This window comes from Mauremys reevesii, linkage group 4, assembly GCF_016161935.1.
Source record: "Mauremys reevesii isolate NIE-2019 linkage group 4, ASM1616193v1, whole genome shotgun sequence".
Lineage (NCBI taxonomy): Eukaryota > Metazoa > Chordata > Testudines > Geoemydidae > Mauremys > Mauremys reevesii.
Window position 1 is genome coordinate 53,485,203 of NC_052626.1, and position 16,941 is coordinate 53,502,143.

The 16,941-nt window shown below is 38.8% G+C and overlaps 1 protein-coding gene across 1 annotated transcript in view; it reads right to left on the reverse strand.

The window, feature by feature from the left end:
* Window positions 1-16,941, reverse strand: part of AQR (aquarius intron-binding spliceosomal factor) — a 93,827-nt gene that overhangs the window by 27,833 nt on the left and 49,053 nt on the right. The window contains exons 23-28 of the mRNA XM_039536986.1: window positions 11,578-11,688; window positions 9,193-9,302; window positions 6,288-6,423; window positions 5,113-5,322; window positions 4,051-4,188; window positions 2,563-2,634 (exon numbers count right to left, since the gene is read on the reverse strand). Of these exons, the coding sequence (XP_039392920.1) occupies window positions 2,563-2,634; window positions 4,051-4,188; window positions 5,113-5,322; window positions 6,288-6,423; window positions 9,193-9,302; window positions 11,578-11,688 (777 nt within the window). The remainder of the gene's footprint in view (window positions 1-2,562; window positions 2,635-4,050; window positions 4,189-5,112; window positions 5,323-6,287; window positions 6,424-9,192; window positions 9,303-11,577; window positions 11,689-16,941) is intronic.

Here is a 16,941-nt window from a genome sequence, read left to right on the forward strand (position 1 = left end):
ATCAGGAACCCCTGGACAAAGTAACTCAGCAAAATGCTTTTTTATGTTTACACTCAGGTCCATTGTTCAGGAACAGAGTAAAGTTGTGATTACATGTCTTTAGTATGCATTTAGCGTATTTCATCTTTCCTCCATTTAAATGAATGCTAATTTCCTTGACAATACTTCTAAATTAAAATCAAAACCTGCATGTGGATTTTACAGCACTTTATAATATTGCTCTTAAACAAGAAACTTTGGTCTCAGTGCAAAGTTTCCAAAAAGAAACCCTACAGCACAGAGGCAGAGAGCTAGGAACACACAAAACACATTCTCAGAAAGCTGCCATGGGTAGGGTTTGAATTCACAGAGCTCAGATTCAATGACCACAGCATGTCATCTTGAGTGTCCCAACTCTTCTAGCTGTTAATAGAGACCTAGTCTTGCTGCACATGTGCATTTCACTTTTAGGCATGGCAGTTTAACTCGTGCTAACCTGGAGTTACAAACTTTGCCCTTAACTTTTGCAATGTTGCTTCCCCAAAGGGGCAGTGGGAACTGTGCACTAGCGGAGATCATTCCAGAGTGGCTGTGATCAGTTTGTGGAGGACTAGAATCATAGTTTGAGCCCCAGGTCTGTACAAAGAGAGTGTATGAAAAATCGGGTGATTTGGTAAACAGCTGATTTGGGGGGAGGAGGGAGGTTGTATCTCAGGAACCCCTTGTTCAAATGACTCAAAAACTGGATCAAAATGTCTCACCTGGCTCCCAAGAGGTACAGAAAATGTCAAGAAAATTCAAGTAAGCATGTCTATTTTAGAGCACTTAGAATAGTCAACTTGAACACACAGCCTTAATTACAGCAGAGCTGGTGATTTGCTATAATTATTCCACAGGTTACAAGAACAAAAAAGGAGAGGTCACATGAAATAGCTACATTTATTTTATATGCAGAATATTGTGATTTCACAGTTGCCAATTTTGAAATAAGCAATTGTTATGAAGTGGCAGAGAGGTGCATATAGCTCAGACAAAGATGAGAATTTAGTCACTGAGCCATAGACTGAGCCTGATTCTAATCAGCATGTATCAGGAGCAAATCATGAGTAACTTCATTTATACAGGAGTAGAAACCTGAGATCAGAATCAGGCCCATTATACCCAAATCCACTATACCATTTCCAAACACCTAATTGCTAAGGACAGAGTTAGTTACCGGAAGGCCTGCCCACTACTAGACACCAAGCAGCTATTTTTGCTTCTGCAACTTATGACTTACAGGAACTACGGAGTTCTCTTTGCTTCCTATTACAAATTAGTGATGCATTGAGATGATCCATGTCAAAACTATTCATATATTATTTCAATGCAGATGGGACCATATAGTCACAAACTCTTCTGTTATAAAAAGTCTCTGTACCATTAGTCTTGTCTTTCCATTATCTATATTTATTGTAAAATATGTATGTAGGTATACACAACTTTAAAAACTGCCTGTTTTACAAAAACAAAGACTTTGATAAAATACACTCAATGTTTCTAATATGACGCAGGAAAACATTAAAATTCATAATAAATTCCTGTACTTTATAGCAAAAAATCTTCTACAAAATACTTCCCAAAATCTTGTTAATCAAGGTAAGTAACAAAAGCATTTCAAACCAAAGGGCCTGATCCAGCTATCATTTAAGCCAGACTACATTTCAACCAAAAGTTAGATAAACTGCATAACAAAAAAAAAAAGTACAGAAGAATCAATAACTCATAATAAAGGCTACGATTTAGTCAAAGATTTTTTTAAATAAAAAAGTCATGGACAGGTCACAGGCAATAAATAAAAATTCACAGCCCATAACCGGTCCATGACTTATACTATAAATACCCCTGACTAAATCTTGGGGGTGGAAGGGGAATTGCTGTAAGGGGCAGTCAGGGCCAGCAACACCAGCTGCTGGGGGCCACTGCTCCAGCTGCCCTGAGGGCCACTGCCAGGGGCCACCGACAGTGGCTGCTTCAGCCACCCCTAGGACTGCTGCTCGGGTAGTTCACAGGGCTAGCTGCACCAGCTACTGCTTGGGCTGTCCCTGGGGCCAGCTGTCCAGGGCCACTCGAGCAGCAGCCAGTGTGGCTGATACGGGGCTGCTCCAGCAGCGGCCGATATGGCTGTCCCCAGGGCCACCTGAGCAGCTGGCCCTTGAGCCAGCTGCTTGGGCAGCCCTGGGGTCAGTCACACCAGGCACTGCAGAAGTCACAAAGGTTGCAGAAAGTCATGGAATCCGTGACTTCCACGACCTCCATGATAGACACGGAGCCCTACTAATAATGAAGAGAGTTTATGAACTGATGGCTTGATCCTGAAAGTGCCAACCCTTCCAAACTCCTACTACTTCAGTGGAAACTGGAACTTTCAGTACTGGGCCCTCTTCTGGAGGATGAAACGGATACACCCATGATGCCAAAATCATTTAAGTGTAACAAGCAAATACTATTCTCAAGAATGCATATCACACTTTCGGTCATTAGCAAAAACCTACTGTTCAAGATTTGAGAGAGCAGTAATTTATTTTACAATGAAATTCTCACCTGCAAGAGGAGAGGTATAAAGGTTTCTATCTCCAGAATCTGAGCAGACTCTTCCATTAAGATGTTATCATACTGAAAGAGACGGGGGATTAAAAATTCTGATCAATAAAAACATAAAACAAGAACAGAAACTGGAGTACATTTTTGATGGGGAGAAGTTATTTCAGAACCAGATATACAGACAGTTGAAATTAACTTTTCATAGACTTGTACCAAAGGAGCAGCAACATTTCTTTTCTGTCTGAGAAGCATCGATGAGCATGAAGACACATTTCCATTAGAACCTAAATAAATAAGTCCACATGTATTCGTCTGTGACTAAAATCTCATTATCAGCATCAGCCTATAATGCTGCTCAGTACTCAATCAACAAGGTTCTAAGATAAAACGAATGCTATGCCTACCTTTTCTCTTCCTTTTCAGAGGAAAGTGTGGCTTGTATCAATGACAGAATAAGTTGAATACCAATCTTATTATATTAAGTTCTTTATTTACTTTGCATTGGGTCTCTATTTTATTTTCTCCTTTTCTTTCTTGTTCGAGGAATAAGCCCTAAGCTGCTTCTTCCATTCATATTTCTGAAGGTCAACTGGCAGGAAAGGGGGAGGGGGGGAGGAGGAGGAGAAAACTTGCTGATGAAGACAGATTCACCAGGGAGACAAACAACTCCATTTCTTCTGTTTATCCTACTCCATTCCATTACCCACATAATAGCCATATCTAGTTTGGAGGTAGGGAGGACAGTCCTGCCCAGTCCCAACTCCAAACAGATCTGCCTACTTTGGAAGAAGGACCAAACTCCAAAATCATTTACTTACATTTTTTTAAGTAAACCAATTTTGGTCTAGAATTTATTCTCTCTCTAACTGAAATAGCTACACCAGTATAAAAACTGTGTGCTGACTAAACCTAAGTGAAAATGCAGCACTGATATTTACACTCTACAATGGAAAAAGCAAGTGCTGCTACATGAGCCTCTTCTTCAAATTGTTCATTATTTAGCTAAAGAACATGTTAACAGGGTCTTATTTATTTCAGCTCTCCACCTGCTTTTATCTTGGCATGCAATCACTACAATTTATCACATTAGTCTACTACTACAGAAATGTACAATTTCTTCAAACAGAATGATATACATTTATGGAATGCATAAATAGTAAGAAAACAAGTCATGACCACTACACACAAGCACACAGTTTCATATATGCAAGCAATATTCAAATTAACATCTTTATGCCTTTCAATACTCAAAATATCTTAAAGGATCTCAACTTTTTTTGTTAATATTGATAGTTAGGTTCAATCCTCCTTACCAAGAAGCATCATATAAGGTACTTATGTTGATTATTTTTCATTAAAAGGAAAACTAGGTAATTTAACAGATTAAAAATTGCAGTGAGTCAACATAATGGTCTAAGTTTACAATATAGGATGTTTAATGCAGGAAAATATTTTAGATTAGCATATTGCCATTATTGGAATCATTACCTTGAAGCCTAATTCAACCAGGTCATGTCGTTTCAAGGCCGCATGAGTACAAGTCATTGCAATGATCTTTGCTTCTTTCACCAAGAGGTATTTGGATCTATCCAGGCCACTGCGGAGGAGTTCAAATGCCCTGAATTCCTACAAGAAGAGAAAAAAGCACTCAAGAATGAGAATACAAAATGATATTGCTTACAACAGAACTATGCACTCAAAAGCTATCTGACTTTATTCTTTACATTCTTAACCAAAAAAGATATAGGTAAAAAGTACTAGTCTACAACAATTTCATATCTTAATTTCTTAGCTCTAACGAAACATAGCTATGAAATTTCAAAAGGACCTATAAAAATACACCCACAAAAAACTGGAACACCTATTTATGTCTGCAAATTGAAACATACACACATACAAAATTGCCTGATAGTCTGAGGACACATTCATTTTTAGAAACAACTGGCTTTCAACTGTTCCCTCTTTTTTTGAGCATTGTTTTTTATTGCTTCACAGGATCAAATTTAGAGATTAGAAAATTAGGCTCATACAGTTTTAAAGTCACCAAATACACTGACTAGATCAGTGACTCTCAAACATTCTAGACTACTGTACCCCTTTCAGAAGTCTGATTTGGCTTACGTATCCCCATGTTTCACCTCATTTAAAAACTACTTGCTTATAAAATCAGACATAAAAATACAAGTGTCACAGCATGCTATTACAAAAATGCCAACTCTCTCATATTTAGCATATATTATAAATCAATTTGAATATAAATACTGTACTTACATTTCAATGTATAGTATATACAGTATAAAAAAGTCATTGTATGAAATTTTAGTTTGTACTGACTTTGCTAGTGCCTTTTATGAAGCCTGTTGTAAAACTAGTCAAATATTTGGATGAGTTGATGTATCACCTGGAAGACCTCTGCATACCCCCAGATGTGCACATACCCCTGTATGAGAACCACTGGTCTAGATTTCCTTTTATACTGTCTGGTTTAAAAAAAATGCCCCCTCAAATAATTCCAAAAATGCCAGTAAATTGAAATTTTACAAATCTTACCTCAAGTTGAGTGAATATTTTCTTAATATGTCTGAAACACCCTTCAGCAATTTCCATATCCTCTTCATAAGATTTGCCTTTAAAAATTGGTTGAGGGGCATTTGCAAAATACTGGTGAAAAGGGAAGAAACTAGAGACATCTGCAACATCAGGAAGCTTGCCACCTTTAACTTTCACTTTGCTAATATACTCCTCCCAACGAGACATTACCTGCAAAAAACAAAGGCGTCGTGATGGTGTATATATTTTTCTATTCAACAGGCTTTTTTAAAACCTTAGGCTACCTATTTTTATTTAGTACATATTTGCATAAAAATCACAGGTTTATATTTGGTTTTCAACATAACTTCAAAAAAATAATTTACAAATATATTCAAAGGAGAGAAATTGCATTTTTTAGTAAGACTAAACTATCTCTAAAAGCAGCAGAGTCTCCTGTGGCACCTTATAGACTAACAGATGTATTGGAGCATGAGCTTTCGTGGGTGAATACCCACTTCGTCAGATGCGTATTCACCCACGAACGCTCATGCTCCAATACATCTGTTAGTTTAATATCAGCGGTGTAGCCATGTTAGTCTGGATCTGTAAAAGCAGCAAAGAGTCCTGTGGCACCTTATAGAGCCTGTTAGTCTATAAGGTGCCACAGGACTCTTTGCTGCTTTTACAGATCCAGACTAACATGGCTACACCGCTGATATTAAACTCTCTCTGAAACAGATAAATTACGATTTTGATGCTGTACTCTACCATAAAAATCAAATGTAAAGTGAATTTCCAGTTGTGTGTACCATTTGTTTTCCTTCATTTAGTTATCTAACAAAAGCAAAAGCAAGTTACTGCCTTGAGATCTATCATCAAGAGCATGAAGAAACTTGCTGAGATTGTCTTATCTGAAGAGGAAAATCAAGATCAGAAATGTTGCCAATAGTTGTACAAAAATGCAAGAATGCTGGTGTTTCAATTTGTGAGTCATTAGGCACAGAGTTAAAAACAATAGCAACACAAACAAGTAACATTATAATTATAGCTTCAGTTGCTGTCTACATTTTGAGCCACCAAACAAAACCATTTCTTTAGACTCAATTCTGAGAAATTCACTCCAATATCCACATTGTGCTTTATAACAGAGGGAGATCCAAATCTGCTCTTTGGAAAAATATTTAATCTCTTACTTGGTATAAGAAGAAGTGGCCAGCTGTTTCACAAGTATAAGAAACATCTCCTGGGACTCCCAGGCTCTCTTGTAATCGTCCAACCTCCCGTAGAAGCTCTAGTCTTCGACCTAGGACATAATTAACTCTTCCATACCTACAGAATGGATGCAATGTGATACAAAGAATTATGTATTCTGAGTTTCTTTCTCAGGCGAAATGAATTTTGCTGAATGCCAACACTTGGATGTCGCAAAAATAACTATACAGAACAAGCACTGGACTTTTCTAGTTACCAGTAAAAACAGAATAAAAAACTGCTACCTGCCAGCTGTTACTATATATCTAGGTAATACTTCAATGCCCCCTCTCACCACAGAATCAGAGTGCCTCAAACATGAATGAAGTTATCCTCACATATTCCTGTGAGGAAGGGAAGAATTATCCAAATTTTACATGTGGGGAACTGAGGCAGAGAGATTCAGCAAACTGTCCAGAGTCATACAGGAAGTCTGTGGTAGAACTAGAAATTTCACCAGTAATTCCCGAGTCTCACTCACACAAACCATGATTCCTTATGTGAATGCCAAAGCTCTCTGCAGTTATCCTTTCATAATGCAGCCCCAGCATTCTTAGAAGCACTTCTGTGTCCATCCTCTGATGGCCACACCCTAGACAGGTGATTGGACCCACTTGCGGGGGTAAGGGGGATACCTTCTGTCTGTGCTCTGAATGTTCATTTTACCCAATTCAAACCCATAATGGTTTCCTTTGCACAGCCAGTTTTCCCAATTTAAGTCTTTCACACAACAATGGGACAGAAAAATATTAAAATAAGAAAATGTGACTAAAACTATAACAAGTGGCATAGGAAATCAGGGGTGGCAATAGTATGTGATACTATTTTAACTCTTTCCCCTCTCACTCAATTATACTGACCACACCCCCTAAAGGTCAAAACAAAAATGTGTTATTGAGCTTAATGAGTTTTCCATACGTGTGCTTTTAAAATATTATTTCTGAATGTGAGAAAAGGATAATTTTGAAAGACAGGAAAAGCTCCTAACAAAACATTTATAAATGCAAGTTTTTTCTCATAATGACTAAAAATGGAACCTCCTAGAACTCATGATTATTTCTATTTTCTTACTTATCAAAAAACAGGGAAGCTGAAGCTGGAAATTTGAATACTATAAGTTACAGAACTGAAAAGAGCATTATTTTACAACTGAAGCAACGAAATTACTTTTCCAGTAGCCATAATCAAATATGCTTTCTGGAGTGTTAAAAACAAAATCCAGCCTCCTGAGTTACAAGTGGCCACAACCAGATTTTTCACTAAAAAGAAAAAATGTTTTGATTCATCACAATTCATGTCATGTGCCTAGTTTTGCTTAAATTAATATGTAAAATAGCATTCACACAGGGCTAGAACCACCTTTCATATGTTAAAAAGACAATTGTACTGGTATGAAGAATGAACCCAGGAACAACCGAAACACCAGAAAGTAATCAGTCAGAGAAAAATACCAATCACCCCAAATCCTTCTCTCCTGCCCCAAACCTCAGCATATTGTTTTCTCCCCCAAAAACCTAGGCATAGAGCAGTAGCTTTGCAGCAAGACCTGAAGGTCAACAGTCTTGGATTATTTTGTAGAGGGAAATGTTAATGTATTATGTAAATTACTGGGTGTTAATATTTGTCTGAAGTGTTACTGTAGCCAAATAGATCTCAGGATATCAGAAACACAAGGTATGTGAGGTAAGTCAAGATATTGTCAAAATAATCCAGTACTTGTTCACTTCAATTATTTTCCAATGCAAGCCTCTGATCCTACGAACATTTACTAACGTGTAGCCCCAATGAAGTCAGTGGGACTACTCACATGTAAAATTAAGCATGAGAGTATTTACAAGAACAGGGCCTACATCTGTACAAAAGTTAAGCCGAAGAACTGAAAACTTTATGAAATATGTATAATTGTTAATCATGGACATATTCTTCAAAATTTATTATTTACTATTACAGTACAAGCTCTTTAGTTCAAATGGATGTTAAAAAAATGCTTTAAAAATGAACTATTGTAAGCAATTCTGTAAAATAATTACGAGCAGAAGGGATCTGAGTTTGAAATTTCAACCATTCTATAATATCCAATATTCAGCATATTGCAAGTTAAAATAACATGAACAGCTGCAAAGAAATTTAGAATTGCAAAAAGTACATTATTTTAGCCTTCGATTTGCATTTCATTAAATAAAAACTCCATAAAATGTGTACATGCTTAAAATATATTTACAAGTTCAAACATATAGATGAAGATAGGTGAATACACAACTGCCTTGATGTGTATAAAAATAGAAAAGTGCAGTTTTTTAACCTAATTGGCTACAAAATTGGGGGGAAAAAAGAATTAGCTAAGAAACTATACTGAAAATAAAAGCCCTATACTCAGGGCTCGAAGGGTATGTCTACACTGCAATTAAAACCCACAATTGGCCTGGGCTTGGGCTAAGGGGCTGTTTAGCTGCAATGTAAATGTTTGGGCTCTGGCTGCAGCCTGAGCACTGGGCCCATCCCACCTCACAGCCTGAGCTCTGGTACCATCCCACCTCACAGATCCTAGACACCAGGCTCCAGCCCGAGCCCGAATGAATGGCAATTAAGCAGCTCTGTAGCCTGAGCCCTGCAAGCTCGAGTTATCTGACATGGACCAGTCAAAGATATTTAACTGCAGTGTAGACATACCTTAAGTTACAGTTGCAGTAACACTATGTTAGGACATAATTTTATGGGAAAGGAAGCATGAGTCTAAGCAAACTGCACATTGTTTATTACCAATGAAAGCAGGAATTTAAACATACACTTGCCATGTTTACACAAATTAGCTTATCATTAGCACCTTCCTCTTGCCCATCAGCTCACCTGCTGAAATCTTTCTCTGTCTCCAATTCCTCCTCTCCATGACCGAGACGCAGGAGGTGGCGCTCATCAATGTCTAATGCCATGATTTTCTCAAACAGCTGGTTCAAGGCCTAGAGATTGACAAGAACAGGGGAGAAGGTAGTTTTTAGAAGTTCAGAGGCTCTTGCAGGGAAAACTGAAGATTTACTATTGAGCATGCTAGAAAAGGATGCCTAGTTTGGTAAGAACTGGAATCAAAGCAAACATGAAGGTAACTCTTAAATCAGAGCTCTTAATCTCGGGGAGGAAAAGAAGTCAGTCTACTGATACTGCTGCCTTTACATGCTATAGATACAAAGTTTAAAAAAAAACAAAAACAAAAACACATTCACCTCTACTTCAAGCCTCTGCTTAAAAAAATTGGCTATCAGCTTACAAAACTGTTTCAAGTACTAGACTTCTTAGCATCCAATTATTATTTGCTATGAAAGCAACAAGTCATGAAGAAATGACACCCAAATCAAATTTTGTCCATTTACCATTTATTGTATATGCTTTCCTAAAATTCCCCTGCAGTTTCAACTGGAAAGAATATACTTCACTTTCTGTCTTAAACAGTTATGGAGTAGTGCTGTTTATAGGCTATCACCTCAGGTATGGCTTCGTTTCACTGATGACTAAAAGGAATCCCTGTATACAGAGGTTTGCAAACACTAGCCTATATACAGGTAATGAACTCCCTAAGGCTTACCTCTCCCATCACCTTTTACTTCATCAAAGGCAGGACTGCTTCAGACTCAGACAGAAGCCACTGTACCAACACAGCCTGGATACCATTATCCCAGATTGTAGCCAATCAACAGAAGGGTGGGGAGAGCTATAGGTCAACTGAATGACTGCTTATATTTGTTTTGATGGAAGACGCAGAAGTAGTTGCTCTCTTGTTGCGCCAATTAGAATGCCAGTAAAGGAGTGAGGTGGGATGTGGAGAAAGTTACTTAGAGAGGTTGGGAGGTATGTACAAAGAATGGCTGAACTCCCCCAGATGATGATAAATGTTACATGGCCTAATAACTGATCTGAGCAAAGGGGCAAGCAGAATTGGCGGTTTTATAACGCCTGAAGTGAGAGGAGGCTGCTAAGTAGGGCTTAAGGACACTTTCTGACTAAGAAAATAAGAAATGCAAGGGTGTATGGTGTAGTCTATGGCCAGTGATGAATAACTATATATATATATATATATATAAAACTCTATCTATACATACACACACAGACACACACACGGTGGATGGGTTAAAGGTGCATCTCTGGACTGCTATAGGGGTAGATTTTCCTGATCACATTTGGAAGATGAACAGATGAAGGAGACAATTAGATTTCTTGACTACATAATAACAGGAAAGGTAATTAGGTCTCTGTGGCCTGTGATGAGAAGGTGGATGCAGGGAGGTGTTGTGTCTGGTCTGTATGTGAAAGACAAGACAAGTGTTATAGGCCTGGATTCTAGTCACACAGTGCAAACCTTAATATAGACACACTTAAATGAGTTTAGTTTTGCCCAAATTAACCTAAACTGACTTAAATAAGGATTAAACTGACTTAAGTATGTCTATGTTTGGGTTTGCACTGGTATAGCTACATGAATTTTATATTAATTTAGTAACACTAATGCATCTTGCCTGATATCTGAAAGCCCACAGTATCTGGCTTGTCAAACGAAGTTGGACTGGGATGGTGGCTCAGTAGTAAATGCAAAATTGAGATGTTATTCTGTAGTCCAGATAGGGCGACTGGGGCTATAATAGGTATTTCAGATATAGCAGAAGCAGAAAAGTCCCATACATTTAATAGGAGAACAATACGTAACTTTTTGGATTTCCACCCTAATCACTTAAATGTCCTAAACAGAAAATGCATCTAACATACTCCAGAACGTTTTAAATTTTGATTTCATCATAACTTCTAAATCTGTTTTTATCTAGTTAGAGAGTACATCCACACTACCCACCGGACCAGCGGGTAGCGATCTATCTATCGGGGATCGATTTATCGCATCTCATCTAGACACAATAAATCGACCCCCCAACACACTCCCCGTTGACTCCAGAACTCCACCAGGGCGAGAGGCGGAAGCAGAGTCGATGGGGGAGCCACAGCCGTCGACCCCGCACCGTGAGGACGGGAGGTAAGTTAATCCAAGATACGTCGACTTCAGCTACGCTATTCTTGTAACTGAAGTTGCGTAAGTTAGATCGATCTCCCACCCCCACCCCACCCCAGTGTAGACCAGGGGTAAGACTCCACACAAACCTGTTCAAGTCCACATCAATGGAAATAACTGTACTATTGAAGCCACAGAAAATAGAGCAGTACAAAAAATTTGTCATACAGAAGTTGTTCATTTACCTGGTTGGAATGTGTAACTATCAGGGTTCTCTGTTCTGGGAAATTATGATAGAGATTGGATATTATCTGCACAGCCACATCAGTTTTACCTGTACCAGGTGGGCCCACTACCTACAAAATGAAAAAAGAACAAGACTAGATGTGAAGTAATTTGTAACATATGACAACTATCCAGTTGGAAGCATAAGAAGTTATTATGAGTTGGGTAGAACAAGATGGTTTGCCAAGTAGTATCTTTATTTTGACAAAGCATTGACTTAGGAAGCTGATGACAAAATTCTACTCTAAATTGCACCATTCATTGTCAAATGTGTGCAATTTGTTACTTGTTTCTGTAAACTCCAGACACAAATACAACAAGATACAGTGGAAAATTTAGCCCTGTGCTAATGCAGAATCCTGTGCAACGGGAATATATCTGACCGTATAGACAAACTGCTGACTCTGATTCCATGGTGCGCAATCTGAAACCAGTAGGCTGTGACCACTGCTTAATTTGTCCCAGGGCTTGCCAGGGCTAAGCCCTGGCATCTCTAGGGTTGGCAGTTCATTGCTCCAGCATCACTGTGCTTGCTGCATCAGTTATAAATGTAAAAAACTTGCTTGCGTCCCAGCACCCCTTTCATTACAAATTAAGCACTGGCTGTCACTGAAACTTCCTCATACATGTAGAGTGGTCACAAGAGGCTGGGGAACCTCAAATACTAGTGAGACATGAGGCAACACAGAAAAGCAAGAAAGAGCAGAGACTTAAATATCATAGATAAGAAAGGAGGAGTTGGATGGATTCATAGGTTGGGTGCTAGCTTGATGAGGCCTTGCCCTTTTAATTTACAATAGGTTCCTGCAAAATCTAAGACTGTCTCTGTTGACATTATCAATATATCCGAGATCAATACATTTATAAGAAACTGCACAGAATTTAACATTAATAAATTCATTATAACTCTGCATCTCAGTTACAATTCTTCATATTAAGAGTTTGGTTTTGAAATTCAGACATATTTCACTCCACGCCACGTATTTATGATCACAAATGTAGTATGTTCATTTTTATTCACGTGATTTAGTTACCATTGATGTAGCTGCATTATCCTTAATACCACCGCTTTTTGAAACATATGTATTTAAAAGCAGTTAAATCATCTGTCTCTGTCTATCCAGGTTCTTATATTCACATCTGTCACAAATATATTTTAATTTACTTTACATTTACCCAAACTCAGTAAAGCTGCCAAATGCTATCCTTGAACCTGAGGGAGCTAATGTGAGGAATACTCTGGAAGAGTTCTGTGGAGACTGAGCACCTCACATTTGCATCCTGGAGCCATCAGATTCACCCCTATATATTGAAGCAAACTAACTTTCTCTACACCTAACATTTTAAATATGAGCAAAAATCCAATTTGAGCAAGGTTTCTAAATATGATGGACAATCTCAAATTGTGGTATTTTGAAGAGAGTTAAGAAATACAGCACGCATCAGATTAGAATGTCACAAGAACCTACATATGACATTTCAACCAAAACGGGCCAAGTCCTGCTTGCCTCCTTCAGACAAGCAGTCCTAGGGACATGTAATTTGGACTCCTCATATAGGGACAGCAGGATCACACCTCATTACCATAAATAAGCACAATATACTCAACAGCAGTTCATCTTATTTATCATAACTGGAATGAAAATATGGGTTCACACTGTAAAGTGAATTGGAAAGAGACAGGCTCAAACAGCTGCCAAAAACCAAAAACAAAAGATGATCTTGTGGGCTTAAGCAAGCAAAAATTGCAAGAGGCTTGTTATTTAAGAAATGCTCATTTTAAGTGTCATTTTTCCCATTATGTTTAAGAGAATGCTCTCTGAAATCAGAGAAGATATTTTTAAACTGAAAATAAGTGATTAGCAAAATATAGCCAAAAATTTACATGATTTCTCTCAGTAGTTATTTTTTTTCCTTATGGACTGCTGGAACTACACACTATCAGGTACTACAATTTATCCCTAAAAGCCTTCCCATAAAAATATGCAGATGGTACTTCATAATACATTGTGCTTATACTGGAAAAGTTATTCTTACTGATTCATCAAAGATTAAATTATTTTAATTAACAGCGCATAATATTAGATTTAAAAAAACAAGATTAAAACAAAGAGCGACATCACCTAGAGTTTTTCCCCCCATGTATTTTATGTTTTGATTATATATTACAAAATGGCAATAAAGATTTTAATTTACAAGTCATCTTTCCAGCTGACAAGTAAGGAATACTGGTATGAAAGGAGACTCCCATACACAAATGTGTGTATTCTTAGCCAAACGCTATAATTATTAAAAAGCCAGCAGTTCAAATCAATGGGCTTGTTCCAGAAAAAGTCATTATTAACTAAGCAAATTTTAATCACTTATCACTAGTGAATTTTACTGTCGTCCAAAAACTATCTGACATGGAAAATGTCTTCTTTCATTTTAAAAGAACCCATCAGAAACTGCAGATATAGTCTAACTATAAGCCATTGATTTATCATCATTCACAGGGTCATCATTCGTCTTACTGCAAACTAAGTTGTTAACCAATCCTAAAGCCTTTACTCAGATGAGTAGCCCCACTGATTTCAGTGGGCCTACTCATGTGAGTAAATACCGCAATATCAGTCCATGAAAATGAACTTAACTGTATCTTCAAGATGTATGGTCCTTATCTGTATTCCACACAAGGGCACCATGCACCTGAGTCCAGAGATTGTTAGTAGTATTCGCTGGTCTGCACGTGCAGTTGTTCTCATGCTCCAAACCAAGAGTATAAAGGGCAGTGTGACTGATGCCATCTCCAGTTCCTTTTCTTACAATGAATCTGATTATGATCCGCAGGAAAGGGGACGGAGGGCAGGTAATGGACTACGATCAGGGACCACACACACACACACATCGAAGAACTTCCAATTATAGGTTTTGGAAAAAATAGCAATAAGTAGATGGTCTGATTCATGTGAAACTCTGAAAGTACTTTAGGGATGAATTTTGGGTGGTGGTGAAGAGAGATCTGTTCTTTATGAATGATGATTCATGGCAGATCTGCTGTGAGTGCTCCCAGCTCGCTTACCCTCTTGGCGGATGTGATGGTGAAGGCCACTTTCATTGAGAGACAGGACATAGAACATGTGACTAATGGTTCGAAGGGAGGTTTGGTGAGAACTGAAAGGACAAGACATATCCCAATGTGGTGTTGGTTTCACTCTAGTGGGAAAGTTCTAATAAGTGCCTTCGGGAATCAAGTCATCGTAGGATAGGTAAAGATAGTATGGGCTTTGATTGGAGGATGAAAGATGGACCCACCAGGAATTGACAAAGGCCCAATGTCTTAAAGGTAGTCTACTGGGATTCCTTGTATTCTAGACTATGGAACTAACCGGCATTGACTTGATCAAAAGGAGAAACATTTCCATTTGGTCAGACATTTCCCAGTAGACTCTTGCCTGCTTTGGTTGAGACAGGATTGAACCACCACTGAACATGAGCACTCTATGTCAGATGCCCATCCAAATACCAGGCCTTAAGCTGAAAAGGTCCTGGGTTGGTGTGCTGGATTGTATCATTGTATTGTGTCATCAGATCTGAAGATGATCAGATGTGAATGGGTTGAAATCCTCAGGTGGCCAAAGAACAGAACTGTTTCAGACAGTTGAGTGCGATGAAGATAACCCGAGCCATGTCATGATGGATCTTTTGCAGGACTTGTGGTATGAGTGGAATGGGAGGGAAGGCATATCTGAGATAGTCCATCCAGGACAGTAGCAGGGCATCAATCACCCTTCAAGCTGTGGCACAGAGCTGCTCTGGAGTACTACAGAGGTAATTTCTTGTTCTCGTGGGATGCAAAGAGATCCCAAGATGGTGTTCTCCACTGAGTGCAGATGTCATTCAGAACAGAACCATGCATCTCCCATTCATGGTGTGTGGAAAAATGTCTGTTGAGCTTGTCTTGCTAGGGAGTTCTGCACCTGTTAGGTATGCTACCAACAGGGTTATGGGTTTTATGATATACCAGTTCCAGTGGCTGACTCTCTCTATACACAGGGGAAGGCACATGGTGGGCATGTGTACTCATGTGTGGAATACACATAGGACCATCTCTCAAAGAAAAAACGGTTACCTTCCTTTTTATAATGGTTGTTCAAGATGTGTTGCTCCTGTCCATTCCATTCTATGTGTGTGTGCGCCCATGTGTGCGGTCGGAGATTTTTGCCTTAGAGGTATCCATAGGGTCAGCAGTGGTGCCCCCTTGAGTGCTGCGCTCATGTGTCAGTAGGGCTGGCAGCACCTTATATACCGACGCATGAGTGTGGCACTTGAGGGGCATGCCTCACTTGGGACTCTAACTTCTAACTACACTTAACTACTTCAAACTACTATCAACAAACTATTTACAAGGCCTTAAGTCTCAAAGTCAGTAAAGATGAAAAACCGCTAGCCTGTGGCTATGCAAGGAAAGGCGCTCCGACTAACCACCACAGGTGGTAAGAAGGGACTGAAAGGGCATATGAATGACAGCGCCTGATATACTGACACATGAACGTGGCACTCAAGAGGGCGCCACTGTCGACCCTATGGATACCGCTAAGACAAAAAACTCTGATGACTGTGCACACACCTAGAATGGAATCGACACGAGCAAGCACTCGAAGAACAGTAATTAAGTTTCATTTTCTTTCCTTCCTCTGTGTTTGTGTGCTACATAAGAAGAGATGGAGAGGAAAGCAAAGGTAGCATGAGGCCTAATTCCAAAAAGCAGCATTGAGTGTCTAGACACTCAATCTCTTTGTTGAACAGTGGTGTGGAGAAGAAGAGTCAGTGAGGTATTCTGAGTAGTTAATTTAAGGAGAGACAACAGCTGGCTGGTGAAAAAGACACTCTTAGCAGAAAATTTACTTATTAAGAACTGTGACCCCTGTAAACCCTTCACTGGTCATGACTACATTCAAGCAAAATCAAGTTCAATACTATAGATTATGTCCTCAGTTTTGGAAGTGAGGAACTGAAATTCTCCTGAGGAGCCCAACTGAAGCTCACTGAAGTCAACAGAAAGGTTTTCATTGCATGCAGTGGGTACTGCATCAGGCCCAAGATATTGCAATTACTGTAAATACAACCAAAACAGTCACAAATTCAGCACAGAATCGCTATACTCTAAAATTAGTAATCCCTCTCCCCCCGCAAACACACACACACACACACACGCATGTTAATTCAGTGATCCAGAAAGAATCCCCAACCACTGGAACACAGGACAGAATTCTATTCAGAGGTTTTTTTGGTTTGTTTGTTTGCTTTTTGTTTGAGAGAGAGGATGTTATTGGGTATTTCCT